The sequence below is a fragment of the Haliotis cracherodii genome, unplaced genomic scaffold, assembly GCF_022045235.1.
Source record: "Haliotis cracherodii isolate W230 unplaced genomic scaffold, xgHalCrac1.p SCAF_1, whole genome shotgun sequence".
Classification (NCBI taxonomy): Eukaryota; Metazoa; Mollusca; class Gastropoda; order Lepetellida; family Haliotidae; genus Haliotis; species Haliotis cracherodii.
Genome location: NW_027266264.1, coordinates 57,471,960 through 57,485,717, shown reverse-complemented (window position 1 = coordinate 57,485,717; position 13,758 = coordinate 57,471,960). Strand labels below are relative to the sequence as shown.

The 13,758-nt window shown below is 41.9% G+C and overlaps 2 protein-coding genes across 2 annotated transcripts in view; both read left to right on the top strand.

Moving 5' to 3' along the window:
* LOC139479760 (sushi, von Willebrand factor type A, EGF and pentraxin domain-containing protein 1-like) overlaps window positions 1-4,620 on the top strand; it is a 28,460-nt gene extending 23,840 nt beyond the window's left edge. The window contains exon 9 of the mRNA XM_071262646.1: window positions 4,156-4,620. Within this exon, the coding sequence (XP_071118747.1) occupies window positions 4,156-4,397 (242 nt within the window). The 3' untranslated portion in view covers window positions 4,398-4,620. The remainder of the gene's footprint in view (window positions 1-4,155) is intronic.
* Window positions 4,621-5,763: 1,143 nt separating this feature from the next.
* On the top strand, window positions 5,764-12,476 carry LOC139465874 (EGF-like and EMI domain-containing protein 1). The gene is made up of 3 exons (XM_071247846.1): window positions 5,764-5,868; window positions 8,522-8,644; window positions 10,306-12,476. Exons 1-3 carry the CDS (start codon window positions 5,802-5,804, stop codon window positions 10,650-10,652), a joined length of 537 nt encoding a protein of 178 aa, XP_071103947.1. The 5' UTR covers window positions 5,764-5,801; the 3' UTR covers window positions 10,653-12,476.
* The last annotated feature ends 1,282 nt before the right edge of the window (window positions 12,477-13,758 follow it).

Below are 13,758 nucleotides of genomic sequence, written 5' to 3'. Positions count from 1 at the left end.
ATGTCAGTGTATGTTGACACTGCTGAGAAGCTATTCCCCCTTTTTGTCGGGGATTGGCCGTTTGGACTTTAAACCCATAATGGAATTTGTCATCCCCGTTTGGCTATTGTTCCTGCTGGCGCCCTTGTTACTGGGCAGAGGAACAGGTAAGGTTTCCTATAGATTATTGCATTGTTGTTTTTTATTATTATTATTATACAGAATAAAATATGTTAATGCAGCAAAAAGGGTTTGGGTGATCCTATCATGAGCTCAGGGCCTTTGCACCCTCCACACTCAGCCCAGACAGCAAATGGGGCCGTGTTCCTGGCAGCAAACCCGGGCACTCTCCCAATGTCAGTTAACGGGTCAGGAGGTACCAAACCTAAGGCACCGAGAACAATGGGAAGTCGGACAACTTGGTACTTGGGATGCAAGCGTGACATTTCGAAAGCGAGTTCCGCATATTTGCCATGTTTTTACTGAATCTTTTCAATTACATTAATGTCGAAAGGGACAGAAAATGCAATCATTTTTAATATAAATGATTTCATGATTTATCAAAAAGGACAAGTTCAGGTTTGTTGGCCGTGATACGTCAGAGGCTGTATAAGGGCCTATTCCAAAGAATTTTGTATTTATCATTATCCGTGACGCCCTCAATATAGTCTGGGTCGTACCATGGATGGACCTCTGTGTCAAAATCATAAGCATGGCGAAGACGCTAATAAAATGATCGAGCCACTTCATCATGCCGCTTAAGATACTATGTTTGTCCCAAAGCCGGGCATGAACTGGTAATGTGTTGGACAGTTTCATTAAATTTTGATGCAAAATGACACATTGACGGTTTCGAGTGGGAAGTGACTGCTCCTGAGCAGGGAACAGAAAGCCTTCTGTTTCACTTTTCAGGCAACCCGACTTCATCCAACGAAGGACTCTGCAGGGTTGCTGATCCTCTCAACACCCTGCACATAAACTCGATGCAGATAGCCTTCAGATAGCCTCTCACTGAGTCTGGGTCGATTTGATTGAAACTTCGCTTGGTTGACACTCATTTCTGTACCGTCTAGTAGTAGAAAACCATGACAAAAATTAACACCGACATTGAGATTATGTCCCACATCCTTGGCTCGTTTAAGGAAACTGTCGAATGCCTTGTTTGCATCATGAGTCTTTACATGCTTCACAAGAGGATCAAGAGACATATGAATGTGTGCCAAAGTGCACAAAACAATTCTATCACGAAGCGCCTCCACGTCAATCTAATGATTGGTAAATATAAGCGATTGAGGGAAGAGTGAGGGTGGTAGGATCTATTGTCTGACATGATTCTTCGTGTGAGAATGTCAATACCCTGTATTTATTGTTTCGTCCAATCAACAGAACCAAAAGAATATGAAAGGACGGGTACATCATAAGTATTTGTGGCTTTGACGTTATTGAACTCCAGATTTTCGTAAGTCTCCATTTGTACTCTGCCCGAAGTGTTTCCTGGATGTGGGCATCCTGCATCCATAAGAACGGATAGGCCTGACCTGCCACGAGATGGTCAATAACTCCTCCTCCCAGTAAACTGACTGATCCTCCCTCTTCTACCTTGCCACGTTTCATATGAAGAATGTTGCATTTGTCGAGTCCAAAGTACATGCCGACATCATTAGAAAAGGAGCCGGCAATGACAATATGTTTGTTTAGTGTGGATCCTCCATTAGCAATAAGTTCAAGGTCATCCATTTGTGTGTTGGGGATCTGTGCTGAGGAGGTCCAGGGTAATAACCTCCCTCTTTGCTAAGCTAAAAGCATAAGGGATTTAGTCACAAACAGAAAAGCAAAGGACTAAAAGAATCGCCCTGAAATATTCCTCTTCTGAAAGAAATGGGTTCCGAAGTCACCACCTGCCCCTGCGCATACATCTCAAGTTGAGTCAGAATTATAAGGTTTTCTGTAGTCAGTCAAACACATTGAGAGGTTACGGTGGTAAGTTTTAGCCTCTTCAAGGATCATTTTCTGAACCAGCAATTGATCCTTACAACCCCAGCATCGCTGTCTGGCTCCTTTCTGCTCCGTTTAAATAATGCCATTGGAAGTGCAGTATGATGATACAAGATCTGTAAGACACCCTGTAAATATTTTCTAGTGTGCATTCACAAATGAACAAGGGCGGAGAGTTTTAGGGTCAGTCAAATCACCTTTCTTTGGGAGGAGTATTGTTTAAACAGTGAAATAATGCGGTTTCGAATACCATCAGGCCCTTTTAGATTTGGACTTTAATTACATTTTTCAGGTGTAATGAAACCCACCAATGTGACCTTATGTTTTCGTGTACAATATCATTGTTATCCTCTACCCATGGTTCCTCGAGGTTACAGTTGCCGGGTATAGACAACAACTGTTTCCAAAACCTGTCACTGGAATCCATGGTGGGTCCTCTCTCATCACTGCCATTGGTTGCATTTAATTGTCTGTAAAATTGTTATTTTAATAGATTTGAACAATTTATTTTGTTTTATTAAATTTCTTTTCTTGTCTCACTTTCTTTTTCTTTCTGTCCAAACCTTCACTTTGTCTTCGGAGCATCAAATATTTGATTTAGAACAGACCAGTGAGTTTATTAAGGTATGTATGTTGGCTGGGGTTTCGTCATTGTTGCTCATGCAGTCAACAACTCCCCTGCCTTGTGAAAGACGCGATTACTCACATACCCTCGCCATGTTGCTGTGTTATTGCTGAATGCTGCTTAAATAGTGTTTATAGATATGTTGATTTTCTCCTCTACTTTGATAAGTTAAATAATAGAACGCACTATTGAGTAACGTCCATGGATGTACCACTGCCCTTATGTGATGACAACCATAAAGTTAATTTTTTTTACGTTTATACGAATATATATCTACAGGTAACCTAGCTATACATTGAAGCCACAGGATGTTTATCACAAACAAACATTTGCAGGCTTTATTGTGATATCGTAGTTAAACAATACACTCTCACCTACCAATGAAGATGTCAAAGTAGGTTAACTTAAACTGTTACAATTTACCAAATAATCTGTATATTGGAATGAACGGTTTTAGACATACATGTGTACATTATTTACTTCAACTTAGGTCATCCTGTGAAAAGCTGTCGGGACCAATACCCAGAAGAATGTCAGCACTACGTGACAAGGACACTAGTACTGTGTGCTCAGCCTGGCATTACCCCGGCGTGTCGACATGCGTGCTCAGCCTGTGTGGAGCCTGTGGGTGAGTATATACCACAGGGAGTACTCCAATATGGAGAACCTTTGAGAGTGAACTGAAGCTTCCCGTGGGGAATCCTTGTTAGAATTGGTCCCTAGCAACCAGTGAGTGAGTGAGTGAGTTGGGTTTAACGCCGCATTTAACAGTATTCTAGTTATATCAAGGCATGTCAGCTTAATGTGAGAGGAAAGCCCGAAGTGAAGCAGGTCTCAGACGTTTACCACTTCGGTGACACCCACGGGCACGGGTATGGTGCTGACAAACCTAGAAACATAATCAGAGCGAACCGGGATTCGAACCCACAATCATAGGTTTCTGGAGTGCCCAAGGGAGGCAACTCTGTACAGCGAATCTTGGCGCCTTGGGCGACTGGGCCCGCAGCAACCAGGGCTTGTCGTAAGAGGTGACTTACTGGAACGGGTTGTCAGGCCCGGTGACTTGGTTGACTGCGTGTCATTGTACGTCGACGGCGTGGATCGTTGATAATAATATCAATGGCGGGTTTCCCTGGTCCATATTAGTTTATTTACAGTCCACCGTCTACTAGTGGAATATTTTGCAGCGTTTTCAACAACAAACAACCAGAAAGTAAAGCTGGTGCTGGTTTCATTGAGACATGTACTTGTTCATGTGAGTTCTTCACAGCCATCAACGTCTGGTGCTCTGTTCATGAGATCTGACCAAGCGTATTGGGCCCTGTCAGGGAACACCAAGGCTACAGCAGCTGCACGTCTCACGAGAGTGGAGACGGGGTCGGGCCAGTGAAAACAATTGTTACGCCAAGCACAACCACAACAAATTAAATAATTAAACAAATTCGAGTCAAGCTACTTCATTTGTAACTTCTTATGTAATGTGTACTATTGATAAACGTGAAATAACAGTTTCTTAGCTCTCCTTTTATTAAGTCACGTTATTGTTGTACCTGCAGATCCCTGCGAGGACCCCGAGAGATGGGGGTGGCACTGTCGTGACCTGTGTGACGCTGCCTGCAGTGGACGACGATGTGACAGACTGACGGGACAATGTCTCGGTGACTGCATCAACGGCCACTACGGTGCGGCCTGTGAACTACGTTGTGAGAACTGTGATGGAGGAGGGTGTTTCAAGAATGGAACGTGTCGTACAGGGTGCAGGAGATGGAGGGGACCACAATGTGATCAGACTGATTAAACGTGATGTAGGACAGTGCGATAGAGTTGGAACGTGTCTTACGTGATGCACGCCTTGGTGGCGGGGTATGCGCTAGGGACAGAACGATTAAAATGGGATGGTTGGATATATACCTACCGATAGGATACATGCAAATGGATCATTCTCCCATTCTCGATACCCTCCCATGAATTGTGTGTAAACAATTCATTCATGAATTAAATGTTGATCATGTTGCATAGCATGGAAAAAAGTGTTTCTTTTTCCAGTTTTTAGTTCATGTATTGACTACTTAATGTGAATATTGTTTCGTCGCAGCAGCAATATTCCAGCTACATCACGACAGCCTATAAAGAATCGAGTCTGGGCAAGGCAAACCAGTGCCTCATAGCAATACATGATCAACGATCCACTCCATCTTAGAAACAAACACATTTGACCCTAGCATCCCAAAGGGGGCAGGTACACCACATTTTCAGGTTATTTAGTGGTGCAGTTATAAAGGAGAAAAAAACCCCAGAAACTCAGGAAACGAAATTGAATAGCCACTAACATCTCCTGTTACTGTTCCATTTGCCTGTCTCACAGACCCAGAGCCATATTATTTTCCCTTTCGCCCAACCTGAAACAACCTAAACGGGCATACTCAATTACATGTCAATAAATAAATTATTGTTATCGTTAGATTTTTTAAAGGGAAATTACATTAAGCAGGCGCATACAAAATAAATTACCCCATTATCTACACTATAAATACTGGTATTATTTCCCGAATAATACGGCCTTCAAATCCACTGTTTCAGACAGGAGGGTCTATTGTGATTAGAGTGAGTGAGTTGGTTTCAACGCCGCTTTGAACAGTATTCCGGTTACGTGTCAGCTTGGTCCCAAGTGATGCAGGTCTCAGGCGTCTTAGGCGTTCAGCACTTTGGTGAAACCCACGAGCACGAGTATAGTGTTGTCAAACCTAGAAACATTATCTGGGCGAACCGGGATTCGAACCAACGATCATCGGTTTCTGGCGTGCCCAAGGGACGCAATCGCGCACGGAGAATTGTGGCGCCTTGGACGACTGAGCCACCCATGCACCCAATTGTGATTAGAAACCTCTGATTTATCAATCAGAAAGGAGTGGTTTTGAAAGCCAATGCTGAATTTAATTCAAACATTTATTTCCCAGCACATCCTGTTGCGTCTTGTGTTATTATATATTATTTAAACCGTATCGGATTATATACATTTTGTCAGATTAGAAGCTCTATTTGTAACGACATGTTAAACACTATGTATTTTATGGAGATATCCCACATGACATTGCACACACGCCCACTTCATCCATCATGCCGTGAGGCTGGTTACATTGTACATCAACACCGGTCCTGTGACATCCGAGCCAGCTTTTGACCGAGAGACACTGCCACAGAAATGGCGTTTCACGTCTTCTTCTTCTCACTGCTTGCGTGGTTCTGTTTGGACACCCAAGAAGGACATGGTAAGAATACACAACCATTAGGATATTTATAATTTGTTTTTCCATTCGTTCATTTAAGAATTGACTTTGGACACCCAAGAAGGACATGGTAAGAATACACAACCCTTAGGATATTTATAATTTGTTTTTCCATTCGTTCATTTAAGAATTGACTTTGGACACCCAAGAAGGACATGGTAAGAATACACAACCCTTAGGATATTTATAATTTGTTTTTCCATTCGTTCATTTAAGAATTGACTTTGGACACCCAAGAAGGACATGGTAAGAATACACAACCATTAGGATATTTATAATTTGTTTTTCCATTCGTTCATTTAAGAATTGACTTTGGACACCCAAGAAGGACATGGTAAGAATACACAACCATTAGGATATTTATAATTTGTTTTTCCATTCGTTCATTTAAGAATTGACTTTGGACACCCAAGAAGGACATGGTAAGAATACACAACCATTAGGATATTTATAATTTGTTTTTCCATTCGTTCATTTAAGAATTGACTTTGGACACCCAAGAAGGACATGGTAAGAATACACAACCATTAGGATATTTATAATTTGTTTTTCCATTCGTTCATTTAAGAATTGACTTTGGACACCCAAGAAGGACATGGTAAGAATACACAACCATTAGGATATTTATAATTTGTTTTTCCATTCGTTCATTTAAGAATTGACTTTGGACACCCAAGAAGGACATGGTAAGAATACACAACCCTTAGGATATGTATAATTTGTTTTTCCATTCGTTCATTTAAGAATTGACTTTGGACACCCAAGAAGGACATGGTAAGAATACACAACCATTAGGATATTTATAATTTGTTTTTCCATTCGTTCATTTAAGAATTGACTTTGGACACCCAAGAAGGACATGGTAAGAATACACAACCCTTAGGATATTTATAATTTGTTTTTCCATTCGTTCATTTAAGAATTGACTTTGGACACCCAAGAAGGACATGGTAAGAATACACAACCATTAGGATATTTATAATTTGTTTTTCCATTCGTTCATTTAAGAATTGACTTTGGACACCCAAGAAGGACATGGTAAGAATACACAACCATTAGGATATTTATAATTTGTTTTTCCATTCGTTCATTTAAGAATTGACTTTGGACACCCAAGGACATGGTAAGAATACACAACCATTAGGATATTTATAATTTGTTTTTCCATTAGTTCATTTAAGAATTGACTTTCTCTTTGCGTAGATTATGAACCTTCATAGAGTGAGGACCAAGCTGTATTAACAATGTTTGGCCCTCATTCTATGAAGGTTCATACTCCAATGAACTCACACAAACTTAAAGTCAATTCTTATATTTTTATATCACTTTTTTATATGTCGAGAGACGTCTATTACAGGAATGAATTGGTACCTGTGACTTCGTGTTAACACGGAATAAAATAGTTCATCAAAAGGGGAGGTGACATGAGCGTATGTATGCTCAACTTGCTCTACGGGGACGTCTCTTATTGCCTGGTTACAACAAATAGATTCAAAAGATACCATCATTAGATGAAGAAGGTGTCTCACGAACAACGTCGGTTAGTCAGTCACACTGACAGCGCGTCGTAATACATTTACATCAAATCCTGGCCGCAAAAATGGCTACACGATAACGAGACAGGAGATATTTCCGAAGTTGTTCAGGAACCTGTGGCGATTATAAGTGTTAGCCATCACCGATCATTTGGCCGATCATTGACAGGTGATTGTGAAGATGCGTAAAATAGATACTGGAGTAAATTCATAGATTGCTCTAGACTGTCACTGTCAGTCATGACATGGATTGAGTCGATGCTACGATAGTTTGGATGTGCATTTCTTCGTTTTGTTCATAAGGATTGGTCGTAACGAGGACATTCGTAAACGATCATGCAGTCAAACTCTCTGATTTTTTTCATCAGGATGAAAGGGTCTAAATGACAGAAAGAACGCTTCTGTATGTATTCGGCCAAGGGAACCCCTAGGGGTTTCCCAGGAATGTGGAAGTAGTCCGTCAGTGGTTACGTCCTTTCAAGAATACCGTCTCGTGACTTCTAAATAACGTCAGTTTCGCGTGGGACCGGCTTCTTGTCCAATGGAAAAAGTCGTTTATCGTGTACACCTCACGTTAAAATGGTATTATACAGTAAACTTAATTTGATCACATGTATGCTCTCAGAAGGAGTTGTGCCAAATTACCAAATTACCAATCATTCATTGTCAGGCATCTGAAATGCAACAATAATATAATGTTCATGTGGTAGTTTATTTAAAAATATCATTTTGGTTCATGGGAATGGGGGATAAATTATTTTCATCTGGTGCCGTCACTGATTTCCAGTGGTCCATTTATATAATTTTCGCAGCTATTTTGTCCTTCACGCCAGATGGAATCTAGACAGGTTAGTCTCTTTATATCTCAGTTCTCCCCACATCAAGTGATTATAAAGTAATTACAACACATGTGTGAGGCATCCAAAAATGTTAAGGCAAATAGGAAGATGGCAGTCACGGATGTCCCCTTTACTTTACTTTGCTACCTTTGATCAACCTGAAGACAATTTCGTGTAACACACTGATAACTTGCCGAAGATTTAGTCCTCAATAATCGTAGTTTGACTTACATACCTGTTTCATCATTATTCTCCCTGCAGGTTTGGATTGTCAGGACACGTTTCCTCGATGTCCGATAGACATCACCCCGTCAATGTGTGAGCAGCCTGGAATCGCCTCAGCGTGTTCGGCAACATGCCAAACGTGTCAGCTCCATGATGACGGTGAGTTCAGTGTATCAGCATCAGGCTCTCAGGTATTGTATAGACCATGTGGGGTTTCATTGTTGATTGTTTAATGTGGCACTCAGCAATATTCCGACAATAAAAAGAATGTAATCGAATCTGAACATCACCAACCACTCATTTGTATTAGGAGCAACGTCCCACGTACAATGACACACAACCGCGAATCACCTGACAATCCGATTCATTTAGCCACCATGATGTTGTTTGGGGCCAAGTCTAACCCGGAATTCCCACGATGGGTCAGTTGACTATATCATCATGCCTCTATAGAAGGGTTCGTTACAATGCTATAAAGACTCGTTCACTCACATACTAACCATCTTGTTAAATGTATTTGAACGTCCAATCCGGAAAAGGTGAATTACAAACATCTCCTACACACATGGCGTTTATCCGAACTTTATTTCAGACGAGGAACAATCTATGAGGGATCGCTGAAAAGTTCCGAGCCTAACTACTAAGATTGTATATCACACCCTTAATAGTTTTCATGTTTTTAGTACAATAGTTTCAATAATTACAGACTGCATTTAAACCAAATGCATACACTACCAGGCAGGACATTTCTCCAGCCATCAAAGAGATCAGTATTCTCTTTTGATGAAAATGGACAAAACTGGTAACGGCACAATCTCCAAATGAAAGGACTAACACCTATATCCACCCATGCGAACATGGTTTTAACGTTAGTGGTTGAGATTCCTTCTTTTGCCACTGAGGGCAGCGGAGTTCGAGAGAGGACGAGAGAGACTCTAAGATGATCCCAGACCAGGAAGACCTTCAACTGTCACCGCTGAGGACAGTGTTGATAAAATACACGATACGACTATGGATGATAGACAACTCACCACTCATAGCCAATACAGAAGGTATGTCGCATGAGAATGAACTGGGCATGACAAGGGTTTCAGCACGCCGGTTTCCAAGACTTCTGACTCCTGATCAAAGACACTTCAGGTTCATCATCCCTGAGACGTTTTGAAGTTGATCTAGTTTATTTTGTTAAGCAGTTTGAAACCATTGGTGTTTCTGTCGGTGCATCACTATAAGCTAGAGACTGAACAACAGTCGAAGCAGTGGAGACATCAAACGTCGGCTTCTCCGAAGAAGGCAAAGTCTTTTCCTTCTGATGGCAGGGTGATTGCTTCGGTTTTCTGGAATCCCAAAGGAATCATACTGATGGACTATCCCCCGAAAGATCAGACCATTAATGGCCTACATAATATCATTTTGCTGAGGCAATTCCATGATAATATCAAGACTAAACGTCGTGGAAAACTTAAAGCTATGTTGTTCCTCCTGGATGCACCTATGCAAAAGTCTGGCTGCAGCGCATGACTCTGACTTTAAACTCTTTGAACATCCCCCGTTTTCACCAGATTTGGCACCGTCAGCTTTCCACCACTTCATAGAAGAAAGAACTGTCTGACAAGCAATATGTAAATGACATTGACGTCATTTCTGCTATGGAGGAGCATTTTACACATGTGGGACCCAAGCACTCTAGCATCGGAGGAGATTTTATTTAAAAACATTAGCAATCAACTCAACTCAGTCTATCATAGTTAGGCTCAGAACTTCTCTGCCCCAAAACACACTTTGTCCTTGTTTTGAAGTCCCTACAATTTATCTTTCAGGTTATCAGTGTGTAGCTGGTTATGTGGAAAAACGAAACAAATGTAACAGTTGCGGCAATCTGAGCCTTCAAGAAATCTTCCAGAGTAGAGAATGTCCTCAAGGTTGTCTTCGGGGTAACTGGGGGAGAAACTGCTCCATACCCTGTAGCCTGGGCTGTTATGATGGATGTGAGAAATGGTCGGGGCAATGTCTTCAGGGCTGCCACAACGGCTTCTACGGTGCGCACTGTGATCTGCATTGCGAAAACTGTGGAGCCAGTGGTCGATGTCGTATAGATGGGACATGTATGCATGGCTGCAAATCTGGTTTCAGTGGACCTTTGTGTCTGGAACATACAAATAACTAATCACTCGCTTCACTCAGAGCCACTGTAATCTAGACTTATGAGCTGACCATTTGAGGTCCTAGGGGTTAAAAATGTTAACAAATATTATTGTGCTTCAGACTGTTGACAAAATACGACATTGTCTGCCAAAAAATATACATTGTGTACATGTTGCAAGATATTTAAAAATTATATTTAGGCACACAGATTCAATCAAAAACACATATGGTTTTGGAGCTGTAGCTGAAAACATTTCCAGTAACCCGTCCAAATATCAAATCGTCGGTCCCTTAGCTATATGTTCTACATATCTGTACGTTCTTCACAAATGTGCATTTGTTGTTTACCGCCACACTCAGCTATAGAAGAGTCATATTATGGCGACCTGTAACTAATCGAGTTTGCGCCAGACAGTAAGCGATGATGAGTAAGGTCCAATGCCGTCAGGATAGGATGACACGCGATCAACAAAGTCTCCGAGTCAGACTACCAGATCCGCGTAGTCGCTTCGGATGACAACCATAGTTTCCTGGGACCCATTTTAACCTGCAGTCCCCATGGGTGTCGTCACATTGTTTATGCTTGACGTATATCTGATGTGAAGTTAAAGAGTCTTATATTCTAATCCGCCCGTCATCCATATCCTACTTACTATCCCCGATTCATCCACTGCCACGTCTTTGTATGCCCGATTATCCGTTGACATTCAGATCTTACTGCGCCCGACCCGTCCATCATTCACCTTTCATTACGCATGGACTATCGACAATCCAAATCTTACGTGCTCGATCAGTCGACAATCCACATCTTACTATGCATGATCTGTCGACACTCCAGATCTTAAGTGTCCGATTCGTTTACAATCGAGATATTACTATGGACGATCCGTCGACAATCCAAATCTTAAGTGCCAGATCAGTCGACAATCCGGATTTTACTATGCTCGATCTGTCGACAATCCGGATCTTACTATGCTCGATCCGTTGACAATCCAAATCTTACTATGCCCGATCCGTCCACAATCCAGATGTCAAGTACCCGATCCGTCCACAATCCAGATGTTAGATACCCGGTCCGTCCACAATCCAGATGTTAGATGCCCGGTCCGTCCACAATCCAGATGTTAGATGCCCGATCCGTCCACAATCCAGATGTTAGATACCCGGTCCGTCCACAATCCAGATGTTAGATGCCCGGTCCGTCCACAATCCAGATGTTAGATGCCCGGTCCGTCCACAATCCAGATGTTAGATACCCGGTCCGTCCACAATCCCGATGTTTAGTGCCCGATCCGTCCACAATCCAGATGTTAGATGCCCGGTCCGTCCACAATCCAGATGTTAGATGCCCGATCCGTCCACAATCCAGATGTTAGATGCCCGATCCGTCCACAATCCAGATGTTAGATGCCCGGTCCGTCCACAATCCAGATGTTAGATGCCCGATCCGTCCACAATCCAGATGTTAGATGCCCGGTCCGTCCACAATCCAGATGTTAGATGCCCGGTCCGTCCACAATCCAGATGTTAGATACCCGGTCCGTCCACAATCCCGATGTTTAGTGCCCGATCCGTCCACAATCCAGATGTTAGATGCCCGGTCCGTCCACAATCCAGATGTTAGATACCCGGTCCGTCCACAATCCCGATGTTTAGTGCCCGATCCGTCCACAATCCAGATGTTAGATGCCCGGTCCGTCCACAATCCAGATGTTAGATGCCCGATCCGTCCACAATCCAGATGTTAAGTGCCCGATCATTTTTACGGAAATATATGCACACCACACGTGTAACGTTCAACTGCTACAGCACAGTGGTATTACAATGTAGTATTTGCCATGCATACAATGCAAAGAATAAATTATATTAATTGAAAAGACTTCGTACACTCGTTATAGAAATCTATATTGAATTCAAGTGAAATGTGTTTAAAGTTGCTCGGCTTGATGAACATACCATAATTCTTTTCATGTGCATACTATCTCGTCTGGATCAAATAAACCAGTGAATTACAGTATGTGCCACGCTGTCGGGGTTCGATGACATGCAATTGGAGAATCATTTAGGTACCTTGAACGAGAAGCATAGTTGCTAGGGACCTATTCTTACACAGGAATTCCTCGAAGAACTCCATCCGGTCAAATCAAGAATTGACTTCAAAGTTCTCTGTTTCACCTATAGATGTCTTCGTGGTACCAGCCCTGCCTGTCTCTCTGATCTTCTCGCGTTTTATGCTCCTGTACGTGAACTCTGTTCTCAAAACCAAAATCTGCTGAGTCCCTTGGTACAAGCTCATTTCTCCTGCTGTGTGCCAGTCTTGAGGAACCCGTTAACATCAAATCAGCCAGCAGTCTTGTCACTTTTCTATCGAAACTGAAAACACATCTTTTCACAACCTACTATGCCTATGAGTAAGATTCACTTTCTGTTGTTCGTAATGTCTGGACGGTGCAGCGCTATGAGCACGTACTGGGGCATGGAATAGGCGCATTAGAACATAAATAACACATGCTCGTAATGAAAACAGAAGCTGTCATGTCTACGTGTATGCATCCATATGCCTTATATTCATATCACTGGATTATCACGACTTCCTATGATAATAACTATTGATATTTTGTAATTGAGGTCGAAGCAACCGGGAATTCGACTAATCCAGTTCGACATATCCGGATTAAACTAGTGACAATAATTCAACATATCCGAGTTTGAGACAACGGGTACAAGGTATAGTACAACTAAGCTGGAATTGAAATCCTTAATTCAAATACGTTATGTTACCCCCGTGTTAATAATTTATCTTTCACGGAAACAAATCGTCACTCAAGTGGTTTAGTGGATAGAGTGTCTGTCCGGAAAGATGAAGGCCAGTAGTTCGATCCCCTGTCCGCGTCATACCGAAATACGTTAACATACTATTGAACGCGACGTTTAACACAATCTCACTTCACCTTCCAAAACCAGCTTGTAAAAGTACTTCTTTTCAGCCAGTGTCAAACATGCAGTAAACACAATTTGTCAACGTTGGCTATCTCTTTATGCATAATACCTCTTCACTTGATCTCGCGGTCAAATGTTTTTATTGCATTTCATAAAATACAATTTCATGAAAAAAATATTATATTAAA

Excerpts from the sequence above, each read along its gene's own strand:
- LOC139465874 (XM_071247846.1), top strand. The coding sequence starts at position 5,802 with ATGGCGTTTCACGTCTTCTTCTTCTCACTGCTTGCGTGGTTCTGTTTG. Across the intron at positions 5,869-8,521 it reads GGACACCCAAGAAGGACATG|GTTTGGATTGTCAGGACACG; the intron begins GTAAGAATACAC and ends TTCTCCCTGCAG. Across the intron at positions 8,645-10,305 it reads GTGTCAGCTCCATGATGACG|GTTATCAGTGTGTAGCTGGT; the intron begins GTGAGTTCAGTG and ends TTTATCTTTCAG.